This window comes from Python bivittatus, unplaced genomic scaffold, assembly GCF_059951505.1.
Source record: "Python bivittatus isolate LINGU-HERP-01145 unplaced genomic scaffold, Pbiv_v1 ctg000700_np1212, whole genome shotgun sequence".
NCBI classification, from domain to species: domain Eukaryota; kingdom Metazoa; phylum Chordata; class Lepidosauria; order Squamata; family Pythonidae; genus Python; species Python bivittatus.
Genome location: NW_028277098.1, coordinates 55,646,284 through 55,662,169, shown reverse-complemented (window position 1 = coordinate 55,662,169; position 15,886 = coordinate 55,646,284). Strand labels below are relative to the sequence as shown.

General features: G+C 39.8%; 2 protein-coding genes across 4 annotated transcripts in view; one reads left to right on the top strand and one right to left on the bottom strand.

Moving 5' to 3' along the window:
- Positions 1–5,215: 5,215 nt before the first annotated feature.
- On the bottom strand, positions 5,216–14,398 carry TMEM217 (transmembrane protein 217). Its single transcript, XM_025171391.2, has 3 exons — positions 14,295–14,398; positions 9,965–10,071; positions 5,216–6,463 (listed from the first exon to the last, which is right to left on the bottom strand). Exons 2-3 carry the CDS (start codon positions 9,965–9,967, stop codon positions 5,870–5,872), a joined length of 597 nt encoding a protein of 198 aa, XP_025027159.1. The 5' UTR covers positions 9,968–10,071; positions 14,295–14,398; the 3' UTR covers positions 5,216–5,869.
- Positions 14,399–14,476: 78 nt separating this feature from the next.
- The window catches only part of TBC1D22B (TBC1 domain family member 22B), a 50,797-nt gene continuing 49,387 nt past the window's right edge, over positions 14,477–15,886 (top strand). For 2 of the 3 annotated variants that reach the window (XM_088128487.1, XM_025171393.2), the window contains exon 1: positions 14,477–14,814. In XM_088128487.1, the coding sequence (XP_087984613.1) occupies positions 14,759–14,814 (56 nt within the window). In that variant the 5' untranslated portion in view covers positions 14,477–14,758. The remainder of the gene's footprint in view (positions 14,815–15,886) is intronic. The other variant, XM_007435572.3, reaches the window with a different exon arrangement.

Below are 15,886 nucleotides of genomic sequence, written 5' to 3'. Positions count from 1 at the left end.
CACACTTGGACTTCTCCATGGCTCCTTTTCAAGCAGCTGCAAAAAACTAGATTTTAAAATATAAATCTTAGCAAATTGAGGTGTCATAGGAACAAAATAAAAGGCCGTTTGTTCAGTTCTTAAATTTACTAAAATATTAGCAGACGCCCACAGAGACATAAATGCATGAATTTTAACTTTGGTTTGCTATGAATGAAACTACAACATTCAAAGTAGCAGGTAATGAAAAAATAAACTTAATCGTGACCAGCCAATGTTAGTCCTCTCTAGATGTTTTATTTATGCTCTAATTATCACAACTATTAAGATGAATTGATTCAGTTATACTGTTACTTTCTTATGTCTTAGTACAAATTAAAAATAAAATTATCAGCCAGAAAAGTAATAGGAAAAAAACAATAGATTAACTGTTTTGTCTACCCATCACTTTCCACTTATAAGTTTTTCAAGCTTCTCTATCACTATCTTTTTTGCTTTATACACACAAAACACACACATACACACACAGTTTAAGAGGAAATAGGTGCACAATGTTTTTTGATTGGTGACACAAAGAGCTACTGCTGCCTTCACTGAGTGCATTGAAAATGGTCTGAAGGAACTAGTAATAACCTTAATAGTGACTGAATTGTCAATGCTCATGTCAAGAAGTCATCTCTTTAAAAGATGAAAGAATAACACTATGCTTGCAGTGATTGCACTGCTGGTCCGTATCTTTAACTAAAGAGTATATTAAAATAAAAGTACAGGGGAACACACACATTTGAGAATGTCAAATAAATAACTCATAAAGTATATGTGAAGAAAGGGTGACAGTCTCAAAGAAAATATCTAATGTGGAAGTACTTTGTTTCTGAAGCTCCCTATACTGTAGGATAAACGCTTCTATTTATTGTCTAGTTGTGGAAAAACACAGGAGAAAAAAATCTGTTTAAATTTTTATTTTTAAATTTAAATCTGTTTAAAAAATCAGACATACACATATTTCAAGCTATTTGATTTAAAGGCCAATTTGCCAAGGTTTGTGCAAACAGAAACTCATCACATACTACATTTAAAACAAATATATCACACAAGCAGTTAAGCACAAATGCATATGGCTGTGTCCCCAGGGCTTTGTGGGTTCATGGGACCTGATCCAACTCACAGCACATAAGACACATCTTGCAAATTTTTTCCTTTCTTTTTAATTGACAAAGCAAACAAAGGGAAGCTTCTGGTTTTGTTCCTAGTCAGAATTAATTGCAGGTAGTCCTTGATTAACGACTGCCCTGTTTAGTGACTATTGAAAGTTACAACCGGTCCTCGCATTTACAACCGTCACAGCATTCTGCTGTCACGTGATTGCCATTTGCGTACTTCACAGCCAGCTTCTGACAAGCAGAATCAATGGAGCAGCCAGCAGTAAAATCGCAAGTTGCAGTCCCATGATGTCTCATTTAACTACCAGGTTGCTTAGCAATGGAGTTTCTGGTCCCAAGTGTGGTTGTTAAGCAAGAACTACCTATATAGCAATTGCCTCTAGCCTCCCTGCAATGCTAAACAGCAATAAAGTAATAGACAGAGGGTTTGGTTAAGAGTCTCTGGCTAGGTGTTTTAAAGTGACTTAATTTTCTATTGGAGACAGCCAGTTTGGTGCCAGGCTAGAAACTGGGAGTCTGTGAGTTCTAGTCCTGCCTTAAGCATGAAGCCAGCTGGGTGACCTTGGGCCAGTCACTCTCTCAGCCCTAGGAAGAAGGCAATGGCAAACCACTTCGAAATCTTGCCAAAAAAACTGCAGGGATTTGTCCAGGTAGTTGCCAAGAGTCAAGACTAACTCAAAGGCTATCTATCTATCTATCTATCTATCTATCTATCTATCTATCTATCTATCTATCTATCTATCTATCTATCTATCTATCTGATATGTATGCAGCCTAAGTGTGAACTAAACATAGGTATTGCTATCCCTAAATTCCCTTCCTACTTAGAAATAAGTGAGGGGGTTGACAGGCATTCTTTCTCTCAGGCTGTCAGTCTCTCTAGCTGGCAGGATATGGTTTCCCTCTCTGTTCTGGCTTCCCAAAAGCCATCTGTGTTGGGTAGATTTGTCCCACAGTGACCTCTTCTTTCTTCAGTGGGTCTTTAGACTGTTCTACTCACCACCATTTCAGGAGTCTTGCCTCAGGATCTTCTGGAACCAACAACAACTTTCAACAGCCAAGACTGTCAAGAATCCATTTGGTTTGCCAGCCATTATTGGTCACACTTTTAGATGATCTCTGGCAAAAGCAGGATGGGGGTAGTGCATCCATCCTGGCTCTTCTTGACCTCTCAGTGGCTTTCAGTACCATCGACCATGGTATCCTTTTGGGTTGGCTGCAGGAGTTGGGGCTGGGTGGCACAGTTCTGTCCTGGTTCAGCTCCTTTCTCCAAGGCCGAACCCAATCGGTATTGATAGGGAGCAAGAGGTCCAACCCACGGCCCCTACTTTGTGAAGTGCCTCAGGATTCGGTGCTCTTGCCGCTCTTAACATCTACATGAAACCATTGGGTGAGATCATCCAGCACCATGGGATGAGGTATCATCAGTATGCTGATGATACTGAATTATACATCTCCATCCCAGGTGACCTAAGTGATGCTGTGGCTACCCTCTTGCGGTGCCTGGAGGCTGTAGGGGCCTGGATGGGGGACAACAGGCTTCAACTGAACCCTGATAAGATGGAATACAGGGTACAGGGAGCCTCAAGATCTAGGAGTTTATCATCTTTGCTCCTTGATGGGGTCACACTACCCCAGACAGACCCAGTGAGTAATCTGGGGGTCCTCCTGGACTCACGACTCCTGTTCAAAGAACAGGTGGCAGTTGTGGCTAGGAGGGCCTTTGTGCAACTTCGTGTTGTGCATCAATTACACCCCTTCCTTGATCAGGAGGCCCTCTGCACAGTCAGTCATGCCCTGGTCACCTCCCGGTTGGATTACTGCAATGTGCTCTAGATGGGGCTACCCCTGAAGAGTATCCAGAGGCTACAGCTGGTGCAGAATGCAGCAGCACAGACAGTTCTGAATGCCCCCGGGAAGCCCATACAACACCAGTTATGCGAGCTGCACTGGTTGCCGGTTTGCTTCCAGGTCCAATTCAAGGTATTGGTATCACCTTTAAAGCCCTTCATGGCACAGGAGCAGGTTATCTGAGGAGCTGTCTTGCCCCTGATCTCAGCCCACCCCACTTGGTCCAGCAGAAGGGGCATGTTGCAGACCCCACCAGTCAAGGAACTTTGACTGGTGGGATCTAGGAAGAGGGGCTTTTCTGCTGTGGGCCCACTCTGTGGAACAACCTACCACCCAAGGTGCGGTGTTCCCCCACTCTCATGGCCTTCAGGAAGAGCATGAAATCTTGGCTATGCCAGATGGCCTGGGGGCCGGATGGGGGCTCGCACCAGTGGAAGTGGCTTGTGGGGTAATTGATTTTACTCCCCTGTCATCTTGAATGTTTTTAGTTTTTTATGTATAGAGTTTGTTTTTATAGCCTGACTTTTTAATTAATTAATTTTAATTAATTAATTTGGGTATTTATTTTTTAATTGTTTGTGAGTTTTACTTTAATTGTGAGCTGCCCAGAGAGATGAGAGGCATACTAAATAAATAAATAAATAAATAAATAAATAAATAAATAAATAACCCTTCTCTTCCCCTTCTTGCTTTTATGTTTCCAGCTTTCTCCTCTTCCTTGCCAGTGCCACAGCAGCTTCCTTTTCTTATCAGAAAATACCTTATCTCTTTGCTCTCAGAGTCTGCTGTCAGTTTGAAAGAAATGTGACTGGCTAGTAGAGAGCCAACTGCATGTTGTCACAGGCAGTATGTGCACTTTTGCTTTTTGGCTTAGCAATTCAAAATGTATTGAAATTCTTTCACTGAAGTTCCTATTCAAGAAAATCAGAAATCAGAATACAGGAAGGCTGTTTTACTATTTCACAGCATTAAATAGTAGAAGCAAACACAAATACTTCAGATAAACGCTTATATTTATAAATAGTAGAAATATCAGGTGCTAACTAGACTGGAATACAATTTACCCTGTCATCTGTTGCTATGATTACATGGCAACCATGTCATACATACACACATTTATACATACTCAACAGCTATTCCTTTTCAAGGTAAGCAATGTTCTGCTAAACACTGGGGAAAAAGTAATAACCCCCCCCAAAATTGGCTCAGAATGGGATAGAAGAGGTGGACTGAAGTGGCATGGGCATCTGTGCTGAAGAGGACTACTAGGTGCTAAGAAATGTGGAAATGTGGGGAGAATAAGAGGAAGGGACCAATTACCTCTGGGTTGGTTTGAGTGGGGCTTGTGATGGGCAGTAGAAGATATTGTGGTGGGCACTTGATAGGCCACTCCAGGAGAAGGGGGACCCACTTATTAGTTCAAGACACTTCTTCTAAGTCAGCTGCCCTAGACCTGGACCTGTCTGGCTTAATTAGCAGACACTTTGTTCTTCAGCTGCTTCTGGTAAACTCAAGATTGGTGTGAAATAAGATCTGTAAAATCCAGACCAAGTATGCGCCCTCCAATGTGAGTTGGATTACCATTCATGCTCTCACCCAACAACATAGCATCATAGGTAACAAAAGTACAAATATATTCACATTTCTGACCCATACACTTCTAAGCTCACCACAAACATTCCTTGTACACTTACCCATCAAAATATTAAACATCACACATCCTTGTCTTACTCCCTGCTCAGTAATGAATCATTTGCTAAGCATTCATCCTCACATATGTTCATCACATATTACTCTTACCACATTGGCAACCAAATGCCAATTCTATACTCCACATAACACATTCTATAATTAAAACCTATTCATTCTTATATGCTTTTCTAAATCAATAAATGTATAATAACCTTTCTTTTTTCACATTCATACTTTTCTCAGTGATCTATTGAAGTACAAAACCTTTTCTATATACTATCTGTCTAGCATAAAGCCACACTGCACTTTCATGGGTTCACATTTCTGTGTTTCCTGAAAATAATTAATTCAGCAACAGGGAAAACATTTTTACAGAAAAAAGAATAATTTTGAGAATGAATGTATTTAGCCCTTCCTTCCTGTTCACTGTCCATGCCAAGAACTGAAGTTCAAAATTGTAGGAAGCCAAGGGTTGCCCAGTTGTACTGTAAATTATATTTACCACATTTTTAGTACAGCCTGATAAAGGAAAAACATAATTGTTAAGAAAAGATTCCAAAGGATTGCATACCTAATCCTACTAGTTACATCTCTTCTACAAATAACCCATATATTAACTTTATTATAAAAAAATGTAATAATATGTGAATTTGGCCTAAAAAAGCAAATTAGTTTATCTAAATTAAGCATTTAGCAGTAAAATATTCCCATTGTTTTTTCAATATATGTATACATCCAAATGCTTTACATGTTATTAGAGGTTTTTTTCTCCACTCAAATAACTCTTCCTGATTTTTCAGAGGCATATCTATTATGACTATAGGCTGGAAACAGAATAGTGATCCTGCCCCAATCAACTCCTTACCCTCAATGGTGTAAACAAGTCCAGAGTACCAAATACAATAGTTATGAAATTTATCTTTATTAAAGACATTTAGGTCAATCCAATAAGATAGTGAAGTAAAACTATGTGAAATTACTTAGGATTCATAAATACATATATTGGTCCTGAAGTTACCATTTATCATGGCCTGCAAGGTTCCTGACAATCACCCTAATTTTATTCTGGATAAGCAAAGGTATCAAACAGCTAATAGACAGAAATATATTAAATATGCATTTTTGATATGCTAGGTATTGTGCAGGCCTGGTGTTCATAATTGCATAGAACAGTAGTTTGATAGCTACCACTGAACTCTCTTAGCACTCATACCCAATCTAAACTTAGGGGGTTCTGCAACATGCCTTGATATCCGCCTTGGCTTTAATGACATCCTCCCTATACTTCTTCCTTCAACAAGCAAGTTAGCATATGTTATAACAAAAGAAAGCCAAAAACAGTCCACAGGAATCCTACTGGCCAATCCAAACCATTCTAAAGGACTGACCGAAAATGTAGATTGGTATGCAGCCTTGTTAGTCAAGACTAGAATGATTAAGTTGGCCATATCATAAAATATTATCCAGACAAAGTACATATATAGACCTACAATTATTCTCTTGTAGATACAGTATAAATAATAGAAACATATAGGATAAGTTATAAAAGCCAAAACTATTGCTGTGTAATAGCAATATGGAATAATCCATGTTATGCCTTTTGTTTCAGTCGTTGCCACGTTAATTGGTACAAGGCTTAGATGTCTAAACTCAAAGATAAGATACATGTTGGTCATTAAGATCATATAGACACCAGCAAGAACTGACCCTGCTTTTGGTGCTATGCCACAGGTGCCACTGCCAAACAGGGGGATAATTGCGTCTCCACTAATAATAGCCTGAAAAACAAAGAAAATGGGATCAGTTCTGTGTAATATGGAAAAATTTACCAGAGCTATATAAAGAAGAAATCTGGGGAGAAAGTTTAAATATATGTTAGAATAAAAGATGAAAATTGAGTTGCATACATGGATTCATTAAAAAATTAACATAATACTGTTCTTTATAGATGTATTGTTTTATATGCATTATACTGTTCAACATTTTCCTCAAACTGATGCCTTTCAACAGTACAATTTCCACCCTGTATAGTAGCCAGGATGATCCAATGTACTTGGAGACCACTATTTAGGGAAGTATTTGATGAATTGTTTCATCACACTAAGGTAGGTGTCAGGTTCAGCCCAAAAAATTCCATGGGGCAGTTCTGAAATTGCTCAGTTACTTTATTAGCTTACACCTGCTAGACAGAATCTCACCAGACTAACTCTAACTCCCAACATCTGCAACTAAACACTACAAATTCCTTAGGGTTGTGCCAGTCTCATCCTCTTAGCTTTCACACAGTCAGGCTGCGGGCTGAGGAGATGCTTGAGATTCTTCTCCCCATTACCTTGGATCTCCTCACTCAAGTCCTCCATCACAGTAGGTTTTAACTATGATCAATAAGTCACAATTGATTGGTTACTATATATTAAGCCTAACAATTATGATTTAAAAACAGCTGGGGTTGCACAACTTTCTGTCAAAACCAAACAAACCATGTTATGGCTCAGCCCAATATATGATATTGCAAGAGTATATAGGGGGCAGCATTCTGTCATCATTCACGCTTTTAACTCTACGCTCACTATTCTTCTAAAGTTTTTAAAATTGTAATCTTTACTTGTATAAACCTTTTTCTTCACAATTTAAACAAGTTTTCTCAATCATATACTTTTAGATTTGAGACTATAATGCCCAGAATTCCCAGCCAGTAAGATCAGTTTACTGGGAATACTGGAAGTTACATTTTTAACAAATCAGGAAGGCACTGGGTTAGGGAAGGCTGGTGTAGCAGCAGAAAGGCTGATACTATCACTGCCATTACGTAGCATCAGAGAAGGGCTGGGCTGTCTGGTTGTGCCCATACCAGGTATGAGGCAGGCGGAAATCTCCGCCAGTTTGTTCCCAGAAATCCTGACACTACCCACCATTTGGTCCTGCTTTCTTGCATGATGTAGCTGTTGGTACAGCCTGTTGGATCAGCCCACTCCAGGCAATTGATGAACCCAGCTGGGTTCCAGAGGGAGGTTGGGGTTTTCCCCCAAGAGTCTGGTGGGAAATTCAGCTGAAGCCTGGAATGGGCAGGTGGAAGAAGCTTTAACCTGATTTCCCCTGTGCAGCCTCTCCCCCTGTGCTGATCCCAAGGTGCACCTTATTTGAGAAACTCCGGGAGATGAAGCACAAGAAGAGATGCCTGGAGAGCCACCGAAGGAAGTCAAAGAGTGAATCTGCCCGAGCACAAGTAAAAACCCATATTAGGGATTACATTGTGGCAATAAGAGCAGTGAAACATTGCTATTCCTCCATTTATTACATCTGCTGACAGACAACCAGCAGCCCTGTTTAAGGAGACCTGGTCCCTGCTGGGGAGGGATGTGCCATAGGACCATCTCCAGGGCTGCTGTGAGGAATACACTTGCTATCTGCAGATAAAATCCCTCAGATTTGCTCAGAGTTGGACTTGCCTGGACAGGTCCAGTTGAGGTGCCTGAAGCTCAACCCCTTGTGAGGTTATCTGGAGACAGAACCTTAAAAAAGCAGGCCATTACTTACTTTAAAATGCAAACTTGCAAGCGTAGCAATTTATGCCACTTGCCCACAATCAGCATATTTCATAAGTGCATCAGGACAAAAAACAATTATATGAAACATACTATTTCTGAGATTTTTTGTCATTATCCAAAATACAGAAATGACCCTTTCTCTTTTCTGTTCCAAGGCTACTTTCCTCAACATTCCTGGCAATCCTGTTTCTAGACTCAGAAAGAGTGTGGAAGGACTGTAACTTCTACTCATTCCTGATACTCAGTTGTTAGCCAGAATTATTCTATATATAAGTCTTTTGCATCAGACTCTTGTTGATGACTCTTGAAGTAAACAAATAGATCATACAGGCTGAGAGCTATCCTAGTCCAATCAGTGTTAAGCATTGCTCAATATTCTTGTGACCCTACAGGCACAAATAAACATATATTTTAGACATTGCATTTGAACATACTGTAGCTATTTTATCTTATTTATCAGAAATATCAACACCTCTCTTCAAATTCAGAAAGTACAGAGCTTGGCCACAATTTTAACCCCACTGTGATTACCTATTCACAGGGAAGTGCAATTTTAAAAAATTCTAAAATTGGAGGGCCAGTGGGAAGACAAGTAAAATTATTCACAGTGTTCATCAAGAAGGGGATACATAGCTTATATAAAAATGAGGACTCCCCTCCCCTTTTTTTTTCCTCTTAGAAAAAAGGATCTCATTATGGATTGATGTATAAGCACCTATATTGAGATGCTCCGGTCCATGTCTTCCAACCATATTTCTCAATTAGAATACATTAGAAAGATTATGTATTTTTCCCACTGCATTCTGGATCAGGAAAAAGATGAGGGCTTAATCCAGATAGAATAGAATAGAATAGAATAGAATAGAATAGAATAGAATAGAATAGAATAGAATAGAATAGAATAGAATAGAATAGAAATCTTTATTGCCATTGTACTACTTGTACAACGAAATTAAATGCCACCCCAGTGCAGCTTTAAAAATATAAAAACCATAGAACACATAAAACACATATCACACATAAAACATATAACACAACCTTCACATTCCATAGTAATGATAGTCTGAAGGATCACAAGCTAACCTCTAGGACATTTTCTCTTAAGTCAAAAGTAGGTCATCTGAAAATCTCCAGATGTATAAAAATCCAATAACCTCCATGACTGACAGTCACAGATTATGGGAGATATAATTCCAGAATATCTGGATGCCCTAAATAGCTTGTCCCTGTCCTAAGTGACCTCCCCAGAACTTTGTAGAAGTCTACCTTGAAGGAGTTACAAACTTTTTTTTACTTTTAAAATGGATGAATGACCCCACAAAAATTAAAATTTCAGTTTATACTTGGTTAACTTTGTCTTTGCATCCAATGAGTAGGCACTCTAAAATGTAAATCACATCAACATCTCACAAAAGTTTTACTGTGACTCTCACGCTGTGCTCTTTTTGATTTTTAAAAAGGATGAAAATCATTACAACTCATATTTTTAAAATGGATGAACTGTAGAATAATTATATGTTCAGTCTATGCTTGATTAATTACATTTTTGCATCCAATAAATTGGCTTTTTAAAATGTGAACAGAATCAAAATCACAAACATGCTTTGCTGTGGCTCTCACACAGACTGTTCTTATTCAGATGTCCATTGGTCTGTATGCACTCCAGAATTAATACTAATGTATGTTCTCATTAATCCCTGGTAAAAAATTAAAATTAAAATTTCTTCTCACCATGACAGCTCTGGTTCTTTTAATCTTTTATCAGACCCTAGATGTTTTCTCTTTTGGATTACTTAACTGCTGGATTATAAAACCAGAACACCATCTTTATATCCTTTCTGCAAAGAAAGAGGAAAGTCATAAAGCGAAAAATCACATGGCCACACCGACTTACGATGACAGTTCCAGCAGTGGTCGTTAAGCAAATCACGTATGGTCATTAAACACAATGTCATGTGACTGCAACTTGTGACTCCCTGCCAGCTTCCCCATTGACTTGCTTGTCAGAAGCCGGCAATGAAGGTCACAAATGGTGATCATGTGACTGCAGGATGCTGCGACTCGTAATTGCATGCCAGTTGCCAAGTGCCAAATCATGATCACCTGACTGCAGGGACACTATGATGGCTGCAACTCCGAAAAGTGGTCTCCTCGTTTAGCACCATCATAACTTCAAACAGTCACTGAACAAGTGGTCGCTAAGCAAGGACTACCTGTATACTTACAGCTTATTTGCATAACAAATTAAGTAATATCTTATTTATTTGGGTTCATATACCGCTCCAACTTCCAAAAGACTCTGAGAGGATTACATACCCTCTATCAGTAAAAATGTTGTAAATTATTTGAGTAACCCCAGTGCTCAAGGAACAGCAAAAACTTCAAACAAAACAAACAAAAAAGCTGAGTTTATTCAAAGATATGGATAATATGTAGTTCATAGTATATCTGATTGATTTGAATAAAGATAGAAAATACAAAGCTGTAGTTCTATCATTTGATATAGAAAACTTGATAGATTTATCAAGTGCCTGATAAAATTCAGACACTATATGAATAAATTTGGATTTCCGAAAGGACTTATAAAATGACTCCAGATTTTGTATATGACCCCCATATTTAAGATAAAGCTCAGTTGTCTTTTTCATATACTGTACCTTTTCACTATAAATGTATTAAACAAAGATGTCCACTTTTATCTTTGATTTTTGATATTTGTTTAGAATCCTTAGTTTATGCTATTACAGAGGATCATCATATTAAGAGTATTTTGCATAGTTCATTAAAATATGGATTAATATTATATGCTGATAGTTTATTGTTTATTTTTGAACTTCACAATTCTGCTTCTGATGCACTTGGGTGATTTGCAGGATACTGTTAATTGCTGTAAGTTGGAACTGATGGCAACTGATGGCAACAGGCAAAGATTTGCTTATTAATACATTAGGTCATTACCATTTTCATATCTGTACTGCACTGATTCACTTTTAGGTATTCCTATCCCATGTGACATTTCCCAAATAATTACATTAAATACGAATAAGATATATAAAGAGGTTTATTTGGATATTGGCAGAAGGGAGTCTTTAAACCTTACACTGAGGGGTAAGGTATGGTAAACTCTCAGATGAATGTAGTTCCCAAAATTTTTAATATTTTGCTCAGAATTCCTATACACATATCTGAAAACACTTTCAAAAACTCATTACATTTTTCTGTAAATATTTATGGGGTTCTTAGATTCTGAAGATATATTTGAAAAAGTAATTATTAGTTTCTTTGGCTTTGGTTTCCCAAATTTGAATTACAGGAAGTCCTCAGGTTACGATGGCAGTTGGGACCGGGCTTGCCACTGCTAAGCAATGCAGTCATAAAATGTGATGTCGTGTGACTTCATTGCTTAGCAACAGCAATCCCAGCAGTCCCAGTTTTGTGAACCCCAGGATTGTGCAGGTCATTAAGCGGGAAAAGGCAGGAGCCCCAGGTAAGGAGCACAGGGGGGTGGGGGGATGCTGCAGGAAGGCATTAGGGAGAGCAGGAAATCTGGCGAGGGCTGCAGGTAGGTGCTAGAGAGACTGGGCAAGCTGGCAAGGGATGTGGATGGGTGCTATGGAGCACAAGATCTCATGCTCCATAGTGGGGCTCCTTGGGAGAAAAGTGGCGGGACTGACTTATGGGAGCAACTTGCGACCTTCCCTGCCGGCTTTCCTATTGACTTTGCTTGTGGGAAGCTGGTAGGGAAGGTTACAAATGGCAATCATGTGACCGCAGCTTGCTGCACTGTCATAATTGCGAGCCAGGCACCAAAGCGCCCAGTTTGCAATCACATGACCACGGGAATGCTGCAATGGCTGCAACTATGTGTCCCGGTGGTAAGTCCCCAATGTTCAGTGCCATTGTAATTTTGAATGGTTGCTGAGCGAGTGGTCGTAAGTCAAGGATTACCTGTATACCATCATGCATACCCTTTGACTAATACCAAATTTCAGATGACTTTGCTTATCATAAATACTCCTTCCTGGACCCTGTTTAAGGTTGAAAATATAAAATACTAGATATATCTCCTGTCACTATTACATCCATTCAAAATACTATTTCTGAAAAATTGCATTTTGATGCTTTCTCTCATGCCATATTGGCACTATGAGGTAATCTAGCCCTTAAACTTGATTTAATAAAATATGGAAGATTTGGTTGGATGCTGGGATTTTTACTTTAGATCAGTTATTGGATGATAAGGATATGTTTCCATCATTTTCTGTGTTAAAGAATGAATATCATTTGTCTGTTGGCACAAACTGGCAGTATTTATAGCTATAATGTTTATTGACATCTCTATTTGTAGTAGCAGCATTTTCTGCTTCAGAGACATCTAAAGTATTAGATGTTATCACTAAATCTTATGAAACCAAAAGCCTATAGTTAGTTAAATACTTTTTATCAATAAATCAATTTGATACGCAAATTTTAAAGACTGAATGGAACAAGGAATTGGAGATCCCCATTTCGAGTAAAGAACAGGAAAATGTCTTAACGACTGTATAAAATGTTAATAGATCTTAGAATATTGAACAAAAAATAATACTTGAGATTATCTTTGAATTTGTATGGAAAAGGAATGAGTAAATCATTGTGTTATTAGAGATAAAGTGGGAATAATACTTTGTTGAAGACATTTGTTGTGATGTCCTAAGATTGTTATGATCTAGGAAGAAACTCTGAAGTATATTAATTTGACTTTAGGACAGTATTTAATATTTTTGACATACATATTCTTTTGAACAATGAACTTATTACATGGAAATGAATAGCTGGACAATTGAAATAAATTCTCCATGTCCTTTATTCTGATGAGAGACTAGTTCTCCAACACTGGAAAGACAAATTTGTGTCCCCAGTAACTCAGTGTGTTGAATAATTTATTGTACTCATAATTTATGAGACTTAGTCTTAGATTATCTATGGACAACAGATACCAGCCTCCACCACACATTACAGCTTTGATCAATCAAGGCTTTGACATAATACTTTTTAGAAACGTAGAGGAATAAACTAGGATTATTTATTTACCACTTGAATTATTCTATATACTTTGTGCCATAATAGCAACTCTTAGCATAAGCCTACTGATCAAGAATATATTCTTGAGAAGAAATCTCTAAATCCTAAGGGACTTGGGTCAAGTAAATCTGCAAACCTGGGAAACCAAACTTGGGGAATATGCAGTTATGGCAAAATTAACAGTATACAGTACATTCAGAACAGAAATTCGATTACATTTAAGCAAAAATTCTTCCCCCATATATCATATGTAACACAACGCAAACTCAAGACACTTCATGTATGGTTTTTAAGGGGGAAATAACTGACATAAGATACTAATTGAAAACAATTTCAATCTTTATAAATATGTTGATGCAATCATCAGTGGGGTACTGCTACAGTATTTGCATCATTTGTACCCTTCGGTGAACCAGTTTTCAGCCACCGATCCATTCTTGCAAACTGCTGGTCAGGGGAAAGCAAGGCTAAGACATCAAGCAGACTCTGGCTGATTGTTAATGGATGCACTTTGATACTCCAAAGAGGAAATGTGCTGCCTTACATTTTGTTAGGTGACTGATCTTGAAAAAGCTAAGCAGGTTCAGGCCTTGTTAATATTTGGACGGGAGATTATCGGAAATCCAAGAGTTACAGGTTAGACTGAAAAGTTGTAAAAAAAAAAAAAAGTCCCAGAAAAAGGCAACGGGAAACCTCTGCTGTACTCCTGCCAAAAACCCCCCAAGGGTATGTCTAATTACAAGGACAGAAGAGAGTTTCCTTTTTTACAGGGGAGGTATATAACAGATAACAAAACACTGAACTACAGTAAAGCTTCCACTTGGGAACCTCAGCATAGCCTTATACAGTATTTTTATTCAATTTGCTGAACTGTTTAAGTTTAAAAGCGTGAGGGGAGGGTCAAATTCAAATCTATGTATATGACCAAATAACCGACGCTCTGTTTTGCTTTTTCTTTTAAAAAAGGCAAGAACTTCCTGAAAACTCAAACCGATACCTTCTTCGGCGACTTTCGGGAGACCTTTTTTTTACCCAGCCTGTCTCTCTTCCCGCGCCTCGTTTTGACAGTTAAACCGCCTTTCCCGCTTCCCCTATCACGGAGCGCATGTGACCCGTCCCCTCTCCCCCTCCGCGCCCCCCTTATAGCTTGGTGACTTGTCCCGCCTCTCATTCTCTGGAAGGTTTCTGATTCCTCCGGTTTGGGTTTTACTTCTTCCCTTCGTGCTTCACGTGACTCTACAGACGTGACTCGGGATTGGTCAAGCTTTGGGGACTATCCGTCAGACAGCCAATGGGTGCATTCTGCCCGCCCGAATCCAAGATGGCGGCTCTGGGGACTGGGAACGGGACCCCGGGAAGGAGGAGGTGAAACGGTCTCGGCCGGAGGATTCGGGCCCCACTGCTCCGGTTCGTCCCCTCTCCCTACCGGAGCCAGCGGGGGTCTCAGCCTCTGTCCGAGGTATGGCCGCGGAAAGCAACAAGCAGTTCTGGAAGCGGAGCGCGAAGCTACCGGGCAGGTGAGTAAAGGAGGCTCTGTGCCGGTATCGATGCCGACGGATCGTTTGTTCTCTGGGGAGCAGAGTCGACTAGTGAAGCCGGCTTAGCGCCTAGTTTTCGCCGCCATTCATTTCTCGCGGGTGAAGGGTCGAGGCTCTGCTTCTGAAGCGAATAGTTGCTTCTGTCCGTCGCTTCTGTGGATGGAGGAGGAAGGGGGAGAACCCTGGGGGTGGTCTGAAGCGGGATTTCCCTTTGCCTGGATCGAGGGCATGAGATGTCGGCAGCATCCCGCAGTCCTGTCCCCTTTTCCCACCCGGTGATGTGACGCCCAGTCTGTTAAAGTGGTGGGGCAACTACTTGCTCGGCTCTCAGGTTCCAAGCCCGCCTCGGGGAATGCGATGCCCCGGTCACCTCTGCCTTGCGGGCCGCGTTGGTGGCTGGGAGTCAGTCGAGGTAGCGCTATAGACAGGTGCAGACCGTGCTGCTTTCCCCAGAAGGCGAAGCCGCCCGCGTCTTCATTTGTGTAGGTTAATCAGTTTGCATCTATGTAATGCTTATTAGGCCAATGCTTTTTGCGGAGAGTTCCGATTAAAGTTAAAATACAAACCCGAACATTAATCGGTCGTACTTAAAACGAACTAATGTGTTAGGCCGACTGTAGAGCAGTGATTGCCAAACTTTTCCCTATTAGCATCGGCCCAGAAAGTCCCCCGGAGAACTTCCATAACGCAAGGCCGGTTTTGTAAGCATGGGAGCAGAAGACGTAAACTTTCAATCCTCTTAGGGAGTTGTTCCATTTTTAAAGATGCGACAGACACCTGTTGTAACCCCTTACCCATAAAACTTAAGGGGGAGACTCTAATATTTGAATCATAATGAGTTGGAGGGATTTTTGTCCCCCTACTTCTTTCTGTCCTCCCATAAGCCCAATATGTAAGGAGTGCTGAACAAATACAGGTTTCTTTTACCTTCATCAAGCCAAGCCCTTACTAGCAAGTGGTTTCGGCTGCTGTTAAAATCTGTGCATAAACTTCTTCCAGCTCTTTTCACATACAAGATCATATTCTTGGACTTCAGCAGTAGTTCTGTTGG